The sequence below is a fragment of the Oryx dammah genome, unplaced genomic scaffold (genome assembly GCF_014754425.2).
Source record: "Oryx dammah isolate SB20612 unplaced genomic scaffold, SCBI_Odam_1.1 HiC_scaffold_13, whole genome shotgun sequence".
In the NCBI taxonomy this organism is placed as follows: domain Eukaryota; kingdom Metazoa; phylum Chordata; class Mammalia; order Artiodactyla; family Bovidae; genus Oryx; species Oryx dammah.
This window is the reverse complement of record NW_024070197.1, coordinates 27,841-42,026: the sequence shown is the minus strand read 5'-3', so window position 1 is coordinate 42,026 and position 14,186 is coordinate 27,841. Positions and strand designations below refer to the sequence as shown.

Below are 14,186 nucleotides of genomic sequence, written 5' to 3'. Positions count from 1 at the left end.
GAAGAGGCGGAGGCCATGCAGTAACATTCCCCTTTAATAGCCTGGTGGGACCTCCAGTGGTGGAGGGGTGGGGCGCCGGGTCCCCAGCCACCCAGTCCCCATGGCCACCCGCCCCAGAGCCCAGAGTAGGGGGTGGGGCTGGACAGCACCCAGCGGGGGGCTAGACAAGCCAATTCATTTCCCATCGCTGAGCGGGTCGGGGGGAGGCAGCGCCGACCTTAATCACATGGTGGTTTAAAAAAAAAAACTAGGAGCGGGTAGCAGGGAGGGGTGGCCGGCCAGGGCATGGGATTCCCCCACCGGCCGCCCCATTGTCCCCCCACCTGTGGCCCCCAATAAATATCTGCAGGGGACGCCGGGGCTGGTGGCCCTGGCAGGGGTGGGTATGTGCCAGCCCTATTTCAGGCAGCGCTCGAAGTAGGTGGAGCCGATATAGCCACCCCGCATGGAGCGCTGCACATTCTGCTCAAACAGCCTCCGGTTGTTCTGCAGGACCTCGGCGGCTTCCTTGTTCAGTGGGTCTTCAGGGTTGGGCTCCTGTGGCCGGTATGGGGAGGGGGCGGTCAACAAGCCCAGAAGGCAGAGGGCCAACCTTCCCCAGCCGCCCTCCCACCCCCACCCCTACTCACCAAGAAGAGATACTGCAAGCCATAAATTATGGAGTTTATCGTAAGGACTGGCTTCCAGTCCTCTCTGTGGGCAGAGAGCATCATGATAGGGGCTGGTGAGCGGGCAGCCACCACAGGCCCTGCTGGGACCAGACAGGTCAGGCCCAGGGCATGGGACAGCACGGTCGGGAAATGCTAGCGGGAGGGTGCAGAGAAGCACAGGCCAGAAAGCCAAGGTCAAGCCACGAGGAAGAAAACGCAGAGCTGAAGAGACAGAGGGACACACAGACCACAAGGGGGAGGGAAGGGAAAGAGACCGGTATAGTGCAAGGTCACGAAGGGGGCCTGGCAGGCCGGGCTAGGCAGCGTCGTGGAGGGCCAGTGCCCTCACCTGAGGATGTTGAGGCAGACGTTGCCCTCGAGGTCAATGTTGGGGTGATACACCATCGTCTCACACTTCACCTTGGGGGGGTCATGCGGGTAACCCTGGCCCACCTGGCTCCAGGAGAAGAGAGGGCAAGTGGGTAGGTGCACAGCAGTGCCTGGCTGGGGCCGCAGCTGTTGCTTCCTCAGCCCAGGGAGCCACCCCTGCACACCTGAGACTCACCTTAAAACTGAACACAAACTTCCCGCTCTTGTAGAAGCCCTGTGAAGGAAGAGGAGAGGAGTCAGAACCCCACTCTGCAAGGCCTGGCAGGTGAACCAGCCAACTTGAGGTGGTGTCACCTGCCGTGCCTGAGAATCCAGTTAAGCGTGCCCTCACCTCATCAGGACAGATAACCAGCTTGAAGTTGAGGAGGTCGTCTGGATCTGAGAAACTGATGTCACACGTCTTGGGCAGATTCAGCTCGTTTATGTCTGGGTTTTCACAGCAGAGAAGGGAAACAGGCCAGGAAAGGGAGAGATAGGGGGTGCTCAGAGCAGATGCCAGCAGAGCCTCCTTAGCCTCTCCCAGGACCCCAGTTCAGTCCTGGGCAGTGGGCCACACCCCCCACCCTCTCCCTGCTCCTTCTGCTCCGCGTCTCCAGGCAGGTTCTTCCGTATCTACGGAACACTGCAGATATGCTTGAACTCCTGGGGGGTAAGCTCAAACTCTTCTGAATCCACAGTCGTAAGTCTCCCAACCCAGCTCCTACATGTGCCCACTCCTGTGTGTCCCCCAACAGCCTCTGACTACCCCAAACCCAGCATCCTGACTGTGACCTCCGCTTTCTAGAAGAGTCTCTACTTGTCTGCGCAGATGCAAGGATCTTATTCTCCTTCCTCACCCTAAATCACCACCACCCCCAGTCCCTGGCCCCCACTGTCCATACACTCCTCTCTGCTTGTCACCCTAAACTCAGGATCCCATCTGACCTCCAGATCTGAGTTCCCAAGCCTCTCACCCTATACTATTCTGAGCATAAGAGTTCCAGCATCTCTAGCAGGATGGTCTAAACCCAACCCTACTCCTATCTCTATAATCCCTGGTACCCAGCATCCCTCCCTCCTCCTGTCACCCCAAACTGACACGTGACTCCCCCAGACCCACGACACCCAGGCCCCAGAACCCACTTCACCAGGCCTGACTCTGATTCCCAGTGACTCTAGCGTTAATACATTAAATCTCCCACCCCGATCCTCAATCCTCGGCCCCACTGTCCATATCTCCTCTTCCTGTCGCCCAGGTTCCCGTCTGACCCCCAGACTCTCGAGTTCCCGGTCTCCTCCTTCCGCTGCCACCCTCAGATTCTCGGTCCCTAGTATCAGACTCCTAGCTTTCCGAATACGCTCAGTGGCCCCTGCTCGGTCCCCTTATCTCCGACCACTTTGGTGATCATATTACCCCATCCCCTGCCCCTCGGCCCCCAGGCCCTGTTCTCCGATCCCCACACCCGCGGCCTCCCCGTTTCTGACACCTTTGACCCCTGGCAGCCGCATTACTCCACACCTGACTCCGGTAACACCCCGAGCCAGGCTCTGACCTCCGACCTCCACTCCCATCCCCCGACTCCCCTTACCCTTCTGGATCCGCAGCTGCGCCGCCGACGCCTTCTTGCTGCTGCCCTTGGTGCCGCCCGCCGACTCCTCCTCCTTCTTCTGCTGCTTCAGCGAGAACAGCTTGATCATCCTGCCGCCGCCGCCGCTGCCGCCGCTGCGGGGCCCGGGACCCCGGCCACCCGGCCCCCCGCCGCCGCCCGCGCCGCCTCCGCCACTCGGACCCGCCGCCGCGGCCTCTCCGGCTGCTGCCGCCGCCCGCCGGGCCTGCCGCGCTGCTCCGCGCCCACCGCGCGGCCCGCGTCGGCTCCCGTAGTCGGCTCTGGCCCGGCCCGGCGCCTCGGGCCCGCTCGGCGGCGTTCGGGCCCGCTCGGCTGTTCTCGGGCTCACTCGGCCCCGCCCGCACCCGCCGCTCCCTCCTCACGGCCGTCCGCTCCGGCGTCCTCAGGCTCGGCTGCGGACGCGGGGTCCTCAAGCCGTGTCCCTGGGCCCGGTCACTCGCTCTCTTCGCGAGGGCTCTGCGGCTCGAGGCGGAAGGGGGAGGCGGTGGCCGTGCACTGGACAGGAGAGCCGGCTTCCGCGGCAGCAGCGGCTTCGGCGCGGAGGTCCGCAACGGCCTCGGGCGCCCCGCCGCTTCGGCTATTTCCGTCGCCTGCCCGCTTCGGCTCTTCCCGCCCGGCCTGCGCTGTGCGCTTGCGCAGCCGCTGCCACCGCCCCACGTTGCTCCGCGCTGGGACTTGGGGCTCGGGCTCCTTCGGCTTGGTTCGGGTATTTCCGTTCGTGCAGGCCTGGCTGGTCACTTCCGGGGACGCCCGCGAGTCCAGGGAGGAGGCGGGGCGCGGGGGGGGGGGGGTGTCGCCGCCATATTTAAGTGGGGCAGATGCAGGCCGCTTCACTGGCGGGCCGCCGTGCCCACTGGCAGTCGTGCGTACGGGGCTTGACCCCAGGGGCCACAGACGGAGGCAGGATTAGGGTCAGAGCCTGAGCAAGGCCAGGAGCGTGGCCTAGAGTGCATGACTCAGAACCTTCGGGGTCCCATCTCAGACCCAGAGAACCCGCTCGCAGAGAGTTTGGTTGAGGTAAACTAGCAAATAAAACGTGTGTCAGAGGGGACTATAACACTGTGGAGGTTTACACGCGCTCACACACTTGGGGGCAGCCCTCCGCGCGGGTCTAGAGTTCCCCCGCAGGCGACCTCCGGCCTTCCGCCGTCTGCGTCCGCGAGCTGGGCGGAGCCAGCCTCTCCTCCAATCACAGCTCAGCGTGCGTTGGAAGGCGCGAGCAGGCGGGGCGGAGCGGCTCTGCGACTTCAGGCTGTCACCAAGGACACCGTTAGGCGGTGAGCAGCGCCACGAGGGCTGGTCGGGGCGGGGGGCCGGGCCCGGGGGGCGGCCGGGGCTCTGCCCCTCAGCCTTCCCGCGTCCGAATGAGGCTCCTCCCGCACGCCCCATCCCGTCGCTGAGGCGGCGTGCCGCCGTCTTCCGGAGCACCGTGGGAGTCCGGCGGCCCAGTTGGGCTCGCGCTAGTGGTGGGCAGGCTCAGCCCATGGCCTCCTCTTGGCTACCCCGGCCCGATCCTCGCCCCAGAAAGTAACCTCCACCTTTTCGGGCCGTGATTTGGCGTCCCTGCCGACCCCAGCCTCCTCTCGGGTACCCTCGGCGTCCTTGGGCTCCGTGGTCTCATATCCTAGTCGTGGCTGTGCAGCCGTTCCCTTTTTCTCCCGCTTGCATTCTCTTTCCGCCATTCCAGAAGCCCCCCCCTTCAACCCCTCTGGTCGTCCTCGCCCCACACTGCTGGCTTCGTTGATTTCCTTGAGAGCTGTGTGCTGGAGAGGTGCTGGGGTGACGCTGAGCGATCGGAAGCTGCAGAAAACCTCAGGTTTGGGGCGGATGAGATCACAGCCATCCTAGTGTTCTCAGGCTTCGGGCATGACTGTTCCTGGGACGCGGAGGCCTCTTCCAAACTCAGTTTTCCTTTCTGTTCTTCTCATCCGCTCTACTCTTGGTGATTATTTTTGTACGGCACGTGAGGGTTGATGACCATCCTGCAGTTTCCAGCCAAAGTCTCAGGGATGGTTTTTATTGGGCAGCCTGGTTCATGTGTCCATCCTCAGGCCAGTTGCTGAGACCCTTCAGCTAAGGTCCCATCTCGGGATAGAGTATTGATTCCCTGGAGAGGTAACAGTCCACAGCTAGACTTGTGTGATCTTTGATCTTGTGGCTTCCCCACCGTGCAGTGGGTAAGACTTGATCATGAAACAAAATGCTAAGCAAAGGGGGCCATGGTGTCTGGACTGAGGAGGAGGGCATGGCCTAAGTGAGGCAGGCGGCTGGGTTGGAGGTGGTGCAGTTAAGCTCGTCACCTTGGTGCTCACTCACGTGGCAGAGAGGCACAGGTGGTTTGGGTGGTACAGGTGCTGGTGGCCTTTGGTCCTGCCGCCTGTTAGTAGGCAGCACAGGGCTTAATACATGCCAAGGCCCTGAGGGAAGCTGGGGCCAGTGCTGTGGAGGGACCGGGCAGAGGAGCGGGCAGAACCTGGTGTGTGGGTTGTGAGGGTGAAAGTGCACCTACGATTGTTAGCCTAGCCTCTGGGTCCTGACACTGGGAAGAAATGGTCTGTCCAGGGAATGAGGGAGCAGGAGTGGGCAGGGCAGGGAGGCTGAGTGCTGTGGGCCTCCAGGCTGGGGGTGGATGGCTGGAATCAGAGCAGTGCTGATTGGTGGAGACAAGTGGGTAGATTTGGGAGGCTGGGGTGCTGATGAAAGTAACTGGATGGATGTGGCATGGGGCAGCCGGCTGGGCTTGGGAGTGGACAGTATGAACTCGGATACAGACAGTCCGGGGACAGGCTGGCTGGGCACTGTTGCAGGTTTCCTAGATGACCAGTGCTTAGGTAGTCCTCTCCTGGGTTCTTCTATGGCTCTGGCCAAATGGTCATTCTGTCCAGGCCCTCAGTCTTGATTGCATGGTAACACTTGGGTCTTGACCTGTAGCCAGTGTGACTGGATTGCAAAGGTGTCCCTGGTCAGCTGCCCTCACATAGCTGTTCACGTTGACTTCTTCTCAGAGGGCTGTTTTGGGAGGTGGGTCCCTGGACTTCTCAAGGATTTGGGTGTGGGGTCCCATCCAGATGTCTCCATGCTTTTCACATTTGTTGTAATTTTTCCTGTGTGGAATTTCATGTTTTTATGTAGTTGTATCTGCACAGATTTCACGATGAACACAAAGATGACCAAAGATGAGTTTCCTTTGTTTCAGATTATAAGTCACACAAGTCATAAAAAAAAATCCACATTACAGGATCTTATAAAGTTCCGGCCACATTCCTCCAACCTGAGACCATTAGCTACTGGCTACCTGTGTTCATTCGTGTGCCTTCCCTGATCTGATTCTTCAGCCCCTCTCTGTCTTCCTCTTCCCTCTGATTTACATATCCCACACCAGGTTTCTCAGAACTGTTTGTGACCAGAGAACTGAGTGCTGTCAAAGGGCCCAGGGGACCCCCACCCCCACCCCGCCCCGCCTCAGTCCTGATCGTGCCACACAGGAGTGTCCCTGCCTTGGGGAGTGGCAGACCTTGCTGGATGTAGTTCAGTTCAGTCGCTCAGTCGTGTCCGACTCTTTGCGACCCCGTGAATCGCAGCACGCCAGGCCTCCCTGTCCAGTAGATGCCAAGAATGGCTCTGGTTGTGGCTGGGGCTAGACTAGCGGGGAGGGGGAAGGAGAAGGGTAGAGTTGGGGAGGAGGGGGCCTGAGGCTTGGAGCGGGCCTTCTCTCGCCTGTTGGTAGGGAGCCTCTGGCCCAGGCTGCTTGTCTTTTCCTGATACCAGGGCCCAAGTCTTGTAGGGACTGGGGTGACTCAAAGTGGCAGGTGAAATAGCAGCTGTGCTTCTGAAAGGGCTGTTCCTAGAACCCTCTAGACCTCTAGGCCAAGATCAGGCTGACGCCCGTCTAGGGTGAGGTTTAAGTCCCAAGCCAGACCCTTCTGCATGAAGATCCCTTTTGGAACTGCTTTTCACCCATGGTATCTGGCACTTCCGCCATCCACTGGGGGAAAGGGGGGCCGTGTCAAGGCCCCAGCGGTAGGATGAAAGGGGAGGACAGGGCGAAAAAGCAGCAGTGGCACAGGAAAAGGCTGGAGGGGCCCAGAGGTCCCGGCCTCAAGTCTGCAGAACTCTGACCTGGAGCTGCCAGTGTCTGTCCACCTGTATGTCAGCCGCTGGTGTGTCCTGTGACCAGTTACTGAACACACGTGATCGAGCCCTTCCAGTTGGGGGTTACTTAGGGGTTGTGCCTGGGGCCGGGGAGGGAAGAGAACAGCCCACAATAGCACCTGGAGGGCTGGGGAACTGGCCTAGCCTTGCCGCCAGCTTTGGTTCTCAGACTGGCTGGAGTCTGTAGGAACAGAGCAAAGTCTCCTAAGACTAGATTCCCACTTAAAACCTTACAGCTTTTACAGCTAAGATAGGGCCTCCTCGGTTTCATAAACACATAAACTCAGGCTGGCAGTGGACTAATGGCACCCATTTGATGCTTCAGCGCCCAGTGGTCTTGGCTGGCTGGCAGGGCTGTGCCCTCGTGGTCCTCTCCTGGCCGTTGACTTGGCCGGCAGAGAGGTGGGTTGAAGGCAAATAGTACAGAAGCCCTGCTGTAAGGGGACGTCCCGCAGACGTGGGCAGGCCCCGCGAGGGGCCGCATCTGCCGGGAGCCCTTGGTCTTGCGGGAGCCGCGTGTTTACAGAGAAGGTGGTAGACCTGTAGCGAGGTCTGAGAGGGGTCCAGGCGGGTGGGCAGACAGTGGGTGCAGACCCAGACAGAGGTTCTGTGCAGTTTACTGAGCACCTACTGGGTGCTGGGCCCTGAGAGAGCTGGGTTTTACAAAACCACGCGATCACGGGTCTCAGCAACCCCGTGAGGCAGGTGTTCCACACACCCCCCGCCCCCAGCGGTGGTCGATGGTGGGGCCGCCTGCCCCGGCTACTCTGCACTGTGCACGCGCTGGTGCTGAAGGAGCTTGGTGCTCTGGCGGAAGCGGCGGCCGCAGTCCTGGCAGGCGAAGGGCTTCTCGCGCCGGTGGGTGCGCAGGTGCTGTGTGAGCGTGGGCCGCTGGCGGAAGGCCTTGCCGCACTCGGGGCAGGCGTACGGCCGCTCGCCCGTGTGGACGCGCCGGTGCTGCGTGAGGTTGGCGTGCTGCCGGAAGCGCTGGCCGCACTCGGGGCAGGCGAAGGGCCGCTCGCCCGTGTGGATGCGCTGGTGCTCGGTGAGCCGGGAGACCTGCGTGAAGCCCAGGCCGCACTCGCGGCAGCGGTAGGGCTTCTCGCCCGTGTGCGTCCGCTGGTGGCGCGTGAGCTTCAGGCGCTGGCTGAAGCGCTGGCCGCACTCGGGGCAGGCGAAGGGCTTCTCGCCCGTGTGCACACGCAGGTGCTGCGTGAGCGTGGGCCGCTGGCGGAAGGCCTTGCCGCACTCGGCGCAGGTGAAGGGCCGCTCGCCCGTGTGGATGCGCCCGTGCTGCGTGAGGTTGGAGCGCTGGCGGAAGCTCTGGCCGCACTCGGCGCACCGGAAGGGCCGCTCGCCGCTGTGCACGCGCCGGTGCTGCAGCAGCACCGCGCGGCGGCCGAAGCGCTCGCCGCACTCAGCGCAGCCGAAGCACTTGTCGCCCGTGTGCACCGCCTGGTGCTCCAGCAGCACGGCGCGCCGCGCGAAACTCTGGCGGCACTCGCTGCACGGGAACGGGCCGGGGGGCTCGGGCGCGCCGGGAGGGGCGGGGGGCGCGGCGCTGGGGCCCGGCGGGTCGCCGTGGATGCGCTGGTGCTGCAGCAGGTTGGAGCGCTGGCGGAAGCTCTGGCCGCACTCGGCGCAGCGGAAGGGCTGCTCGCCTGTGTGTACGCGCCGGTGCTCTTCCAGGCGCCCGCTGCGGACGAAGCCCTGGCCGCAGTCGGCGCACACGAAGGGCCGCTCCTCTGTGTGCGTGAGCTGGTGGCGCAGCAGGTGCGAGCTGCGGCTGAAGCTGCGGCCGCACTCGCTGCACACGAAGGGCCGCTCCCCGGTGTGGATCTTCTGGTGCCGCAGCAGGTTGCTGCGCTGGCTGAACACCTTCCCGCACATGTCGCAGCGGCCTCCTCGCTCAGCTCCGGCCCCTGTGCCGGGGCGTCCCCGAGCCCGGCTGCGACCCCTGGGGGCACGCCAGCTCGCCACGGCCAGCCCGTGGCCCAGGCCTTGGCGGGCATCCTCCGTGGGGTTCAGCTCACCTCCCAGGTTGCTGGAGAGCACTAGCGCGTGTGAATAGCCACCTTCGCTGGAGGCTGAACCGAGTCGGCCTGTGAGGCTGGCCACACCGAGGTCCCAGGGCAGGTGGACGTGAGGGCTCTCGATGTCCGGGTCCACAGAGACGTTGTCAATCTGGAGTGTAAACCCTGCATGGCACAAGGGGATCCACTCATGCACGACAGAGAACCCGCTGGTGCCCAGAGACACTCCAGCTCTGGGGAAAGGGTGTGAAATGGAGCGACCTAAAACTGCCCAAGGAGGCAGACGGAAGTCACCTGGGCAGGGGCAGGGGTTCTGTCTGAGCAGGCTTCCGAAGGCGGTAAGGATGGGACAGACAGGTGGAAGACTAAAAACTGGCGACGGGCTTTTCACGTGGGGCCTAAGTTTGCAAAACTGCCTTTCTGGAAGGGCTATAGTACAAAAGTGGCCCTTGCACTGGGCAGGTGGGTGATGTTGGTTCCCACAGATGCAGAGAAGTGGGTGGGTTTGAGGGAGGCTGGAAGTGGAGCAAACAGGCGGGAAAGGCAGGCACCAGGACTTCTGTCTGCTGTGCCGTGCCTGTGATGACAGCGCGGCTCCTGAGGCGCCGCTGAGACCTTGTGCAGCCACTGGGGAGTCTGGCCTCATCTGTAGGGAAGTGTGGACGTGGTGCCGTGGCATTTACAGGGCACAGGAGGCCCTGGGCCTGCCTGCAATTGGACAGGGCTGGGGGTCTGGCTCAAAGGAGCAGGTTCCAGCCAGGCTATGAGCACTGCATCCTTAGATGCTGGAGGAGGGAGGAGGAGGGAATTACATCAGGGACACAGAGAGAGGAGCAGGGGCTTCAGGGATGACAGAAAATCTATAAGCTGCCATGGAAAACGCAGATAAATTACACTGCATCAAAGGAAATCATTTGTGTTCAGCAAAAACCCTCAAGAGTCAAACGGTGAATGACAAACTGAGAAACCCTCCAGAGTCAAGGGTCTAATTAACCAAAGTAACAGCAGCAATCAGTCAACAGGAAAGGGTGTGGGCAGAAGACTAGAAAAGGAAAGGAGTGTCACTGATGCTTAAATTCCCTAAAGCATGCTTAGGTCCCCCCATAAGAAAACTGCACATTAGGGCCATACTTGTCTGCCGCTCCACAGCCTTACTCCAGAACCCAAGTATCTGTGTGCATTGCTGGTGAGCACAGACAAGCTGGTGTCGCCAAGTACATCAAACGATAAATTTCCCGTAGGCTAATCCAACAATTCCACTTCTAAGTACTTCTCCACCAGTTGTTTTCCTCCCTGTGTGAAATGACTGGTATAGGAGGGTTCTCAGTTTTCAATAAAAGGTAAATCAAAAGAGTGTCAGTGGGAGCCTGGATGGGTAAACAGGTGTGTCCTGGGGAGCTGTCCAAAGAGGAGGGCGCTTGCTGTTGTGTGTTCAAGTGGGAAGATGCACGAAAAATGTCAGGCGGGGAACAGGGTGAAGATTAAGCCTCCATGTGTGTTTTAAAGACGGCAGATGAGTACGCATCCACATTTGTGTGCTTTCCTGCACACAGAATCTTTCTGTGAGTCCACACGAAAGAGCAGTGCTGCTGGCTTGTTGGGCTGCAGGACTCAGGCTGGGGAGGGGTGCTCCGCTGTATATGCCCTCGGGCCTTCTGAATTTTCTAATGTGAATGCTACCTATTCAGAATGTTCTCCTGATGAAAACACTGGCTGCACAGACGTTCTGTGGAGGGCAAGGGGAGCAGCCAGGACACCCAGAGGAGCGGAGTCCACGGTGGCTGAGAGAACTGGTATTTGAAGAGGGGGCTGTGGTTGTCTGTGGGCAAGTGCAGCCCAAGGAAAGACTGGGGCAGCAGAGAAAGGACCCGCTGAGGAGCCGTAGGCGGGGCCGCCAGTGTGGCTGGAGAGAGCAGAGACTCTGCTGTGCTGAGAGAGGCAGGGCACTAGCTGCCCAGCAGGGCCCCCAGCTGAAAGTTGACAGTGGGAGCGGTGGCTGCTAGCCCTCCTCTCAGCTTCAGTATGCAGCACTGACAGAGCAAAAGAGAAGAACCTTAACAATAGCTGGGGCAGCTCCAAAGCAAGAAAGGGCTGTCCAGAGCTTGGGCACTGTGCTCACAAGTGCTAAGGCTGTAGAGACCAGGGGGCTGCGGCCAGGTCCCGCTGTGAAGCAGGGGGTTGAGGACTTGGCCTGGGTGAGTCCAGTCCACCCACAGACCTTTGGTGTGTGAGCCTGCAGAGGGATCTCCACGGAACGGCTGGGGTCCCAGGTGAGCCTTCCAGTTCAGTCACGATGGACTCTGTGGCAGCCTGTCACCCAGGATGATGCTTAGTGCAGGGACAGACGAGCTCCCTGCACCTCAGGAAACCAAGCTAGCTAGCAAGTCCAGAAATAACATCAGCTATGTCCAGGTTCTCAAAGGATGGGTCAACATCCATGAAGAATGAGTTTGGGCCTTTTATTGATAAAAACAGCAAATGGGGACTTCTGGGTAATAATAGTATCTATTTAAATTGGTTTCATTGTGAAACAGCATTAAAAACCACCATAAAGGTTTTGTTTTCTTCAAGGTATAAAATCCACAAAGATGAAGAGAAAAGGAAACAAAGCAACCCCTGGTATTTCTACTCTAGGTGGCAGACCGAGCAAACAGTAACTGTGCAGCAGTGGGGAAATGGAAAGAAATCAACCTGTTTGATCTCAAAGGCTCAAAAAGTTCAGGGTTTGGAAGGACCAGCTCCCTCTGGCCAGGCAGGTAAAGGGGCAGGGACACCAGGCGGGTGGGGGAAGCTGACTCAAGCTGAAGCAGGGCTACCTCAGGGACCAGCACTGGGCCCTCTCTGCACACAGTTCTGAGGAAATGGAGGGTGTGGGCACTGCAGTAGCTCTGATTTCTGGATCTCTTCTCCCATCCTGGCAAAAGGCTGGGTGGAGGGTGTGCACCAACACTGAGGAGGTCGAGGGGGTAAGCGAAGCCACCCAGGGGACTGAGATGCCAACCTGTCTCCCAGCCAGGATGCAGGCAAGAGGCCAGACATGCCTTCTTAGGACACTCAGAGGGAAGAGCTGAGGATCCTCACAGCAAGGGCGCCCGCCTCCGTACAGCCCAGCCAGGGCACCCTGTGACTCCTTTCGTGGCATCCACGGTTGTCCCAGCCACCCACTCATGTCACCAAGAAGTGGGTCTCCCAGCCGCCCTCTCTCACCTGCCAGAGAGATCAGAGAGCACACTGGGAGAAAGCTTGAAGACAAGTCATCATTTGTTGGGATCCAAAATCACCATGGATGGACGTAGCTATGAAATTAACAGACACTTGCTCCTTGGAAGGAAAGTTATGACCAACCTAGACAGCGTATTAAAAAGCAGAGATACTACTTCACTGACAAAGGTCCATATAGTCAAAGCTATGGTTTTTCCAGTAGTCATTTATGGATTTGAGAGTTGGAACATAAAGAAGGCTGAGCACTGAACAATTGATGCTTTTGAACTGTGGTGTTGGAGAAGACTCTTGCCGAGTCCCTGGGACTGTAAGGAGATCAAACCAGTCCATCCTAAAGGAAATCGGTCCTGAATATTCATTGGAAGGACTGATGCTGAAACTGAAGTTCCAATACTTTGGCCACCTGATGTGAAGAACTGACTCACTGGAAAAGACCCTGATGCTGGGAAAGACTGAAGGTGGGAGGAGAAGGGGACGACAGAGGATGAGATGGTTGGATGGCATCACTGACTGAATGGACATGAATTTGTGCAAACTCCAGGAGATAGTGAAGGACAGGAAAGCCTGGCGTGCTGCAGTCCATGGGGTTGAGAAGAGTCAGACACAACTCAGCGACTGAACAACAAATTATTATCCTCAGAGAAATAAGGAAAGATGTTACAACTGTAAGAACAGAAAGTGGCTTAAAAAAGTATTCAGGGAAAGAAGACACTGGTGGGAACTGAAACTCTACTAGCAGATGTGAAAATCTCAAAAGAAGAATCTGGAGGATATATGAAGAAATTTTCTGGAAGATAGAGCAGAAAAAAAGGGATGGGAAATTGCAGAGAACAGAACACTGGAGCATTTGTCCTAGAGTCCAATAACAGAGTAACGGGCATTCTAGAAAGGAGAACAGAACAATGCAGGGGAAGGAACTCAAAGAAACAATTCAGGCCAGCTTCCCACAGTTGAGAAATTGAATTTAAAGTTAAACAGGCTCACCAACAGTGGTGATAAAAAATGTTTTGACCCAGTTTTACAGCAGTTAAGAAAAAAATGTTTGGAGACTGAGTCAATAAAGAGAACTCTTCACCCAGCCAAAATTCACTGTAATGTGGCGTGCTAGACGAATGTGTTTTAGATATGTAACACCTCTCAGGACTTTACCTCCTGCTCCAGAGTTCACAGGAAGGTCCACCAGAGCATGGGAGTAAACCCAGAAGTGCAGGGGCCCAGGGAGTGGGGACGAAGATGAGATGGGGCCTGGACGACGGTGGGCCATGGCAGGCATGTGACCGAGGTGGACTGCGCAAGGCGTCTGGCCTGAGAACCTGGGCGGTTGGGTGGGACACTGTGCTCTCCCGCCCAGTCCCCACCTGTGTGAAGGTCCCTCCTGTCTGTCCACCCTGCTGACCTGCTGTCCAGTTGGTGGGACGCAGGCCTGGAACCTGGGGGCCATCCAGGATGCCAGGGCTGGGGGAGGAGGTGGGGAACATGAGTCCTGCTCTCAGGAGGGTCTATGGGGCTGGGAGGTTAATGGAGGGCTTGGCTTTGGAGGGCAGATGCTGAAGCAGGCTGAACACTGCAGGGGCCGCCCAGGCAATGTGGGTGCGTAGGTGATGCTGGGAGGAAGGGGGTCCTGTGTTACTCACCTGGGGAGAAGATGCCCCCAGCTTCCTCCTGCCACAGGGCCCCGCGGTGCTGCCTCCAGGAGGAACCCTCAGGCCCAGGCTCACTACGGGGGGAGGCCTGGTCCAGCACCACGCCACAGTCCTGAAACCACAGCGGTCACTGCTGGTCTGTGTGGCCAGGCCCACCCAGGAGGGACCCACCCGGCCCACACCCAGCCCCACCTACTGAGGCTCCCAGAGCAGGGACTCACCTGGGCCTGGTCAGGGAGCAGAGTGAAAGGAGTCCCCTGTGGGCTGCTTAGCGGCCGAGGACACAGTGGCTCTGGAGAAGGAGGGTGTGGTCAGGAAGCTCCAGGGCGCCCCACCCTGCTGCCCTGCTCAGGGCTGTGCCCGGTGCTGGGACCCGGTGGGGTGGGACCTGGGGCCGGTGTGGCAGGGGGCTCTTGGGGTCACATAGGAATGTGGTGTGGGGGAGGTGGAGGAGAGAAGGACCCCCCCCCGCCCCCCACAACCCCCGCC

At 59.3% G+C, this 14,186-nt stretch overlaps 2 protein-coding genes across 4 annotated transcripts in view; both read right to left on the bottom strand.

The window, feature by feature from the left end:
• Positions 1-16: 16 nt before the first annotated feature.
• On the bottom strand, positions 17-3,238 carry UBE2M (ubiquitin conjugating enzyme E2 M). Of its 3 annotated transcripts, none has more exons than XM_040251830.1 (6): positions 2,609-3,238; positions 1,372-1,466; positions 1,216-1,254; positions 1,000-1,103; positions 630-748; positions 17-537 (listed from the first exon to the last, which is right to left on the bottom strand). In XM_040251830.1, exons 1-6 carry the CDS (start codon positions 2,715-2,717, stop codon positions 524-526), a joined length of 480 nt encoding a protein of 159 aa, XP_040107764.1. In that variant the 5' UTR covers positions 2,718-3,238; the 3' UTR covers positions 17-523. The 3 variants fall into 3 exon arrangements, with proteins under 3 accessions (XP_040107764.1, XP_040107763.1, XP_040107765.1); XM_040251829.1 differs by having other exon boundaries at positions 630-693; XM_040251831.1 differs by lacking the exon at positions 2,609-3,238 and adding an exon at positions 2,407-2,597 and having other exon boundaries at positions 630-693.
• Positions 3,239-7,400: 4,162 nt separating this feature from the next.
• The window catches only part of MZF1 (myeloid zinc finger 1), an 8,815-nt gene continuing 2,029 nt past the window's right edge, over positions 7,401-14,186 (bottom strand). The window contains exons 3-5 of the mRNA XM_040251739.1: positions 13,919-13,989; positions 13,689-13,809; positions 7,401-8,997 (exon numbers count right to left, since the gene is read on the bottom strand). Coding sequence (XP_040107673.1) covers positions 7,562-8,997; positions 13,689-13,809; positions 13,919-13,989 — 1,628 coding nt within the window. The 3' untranslated portion in view covers positions 7,401-7,561. The remainder of the gene's footprint in view (positions 8,998-13,688; positions 13,810-13,918; positions 13,990-14,186) is intronic.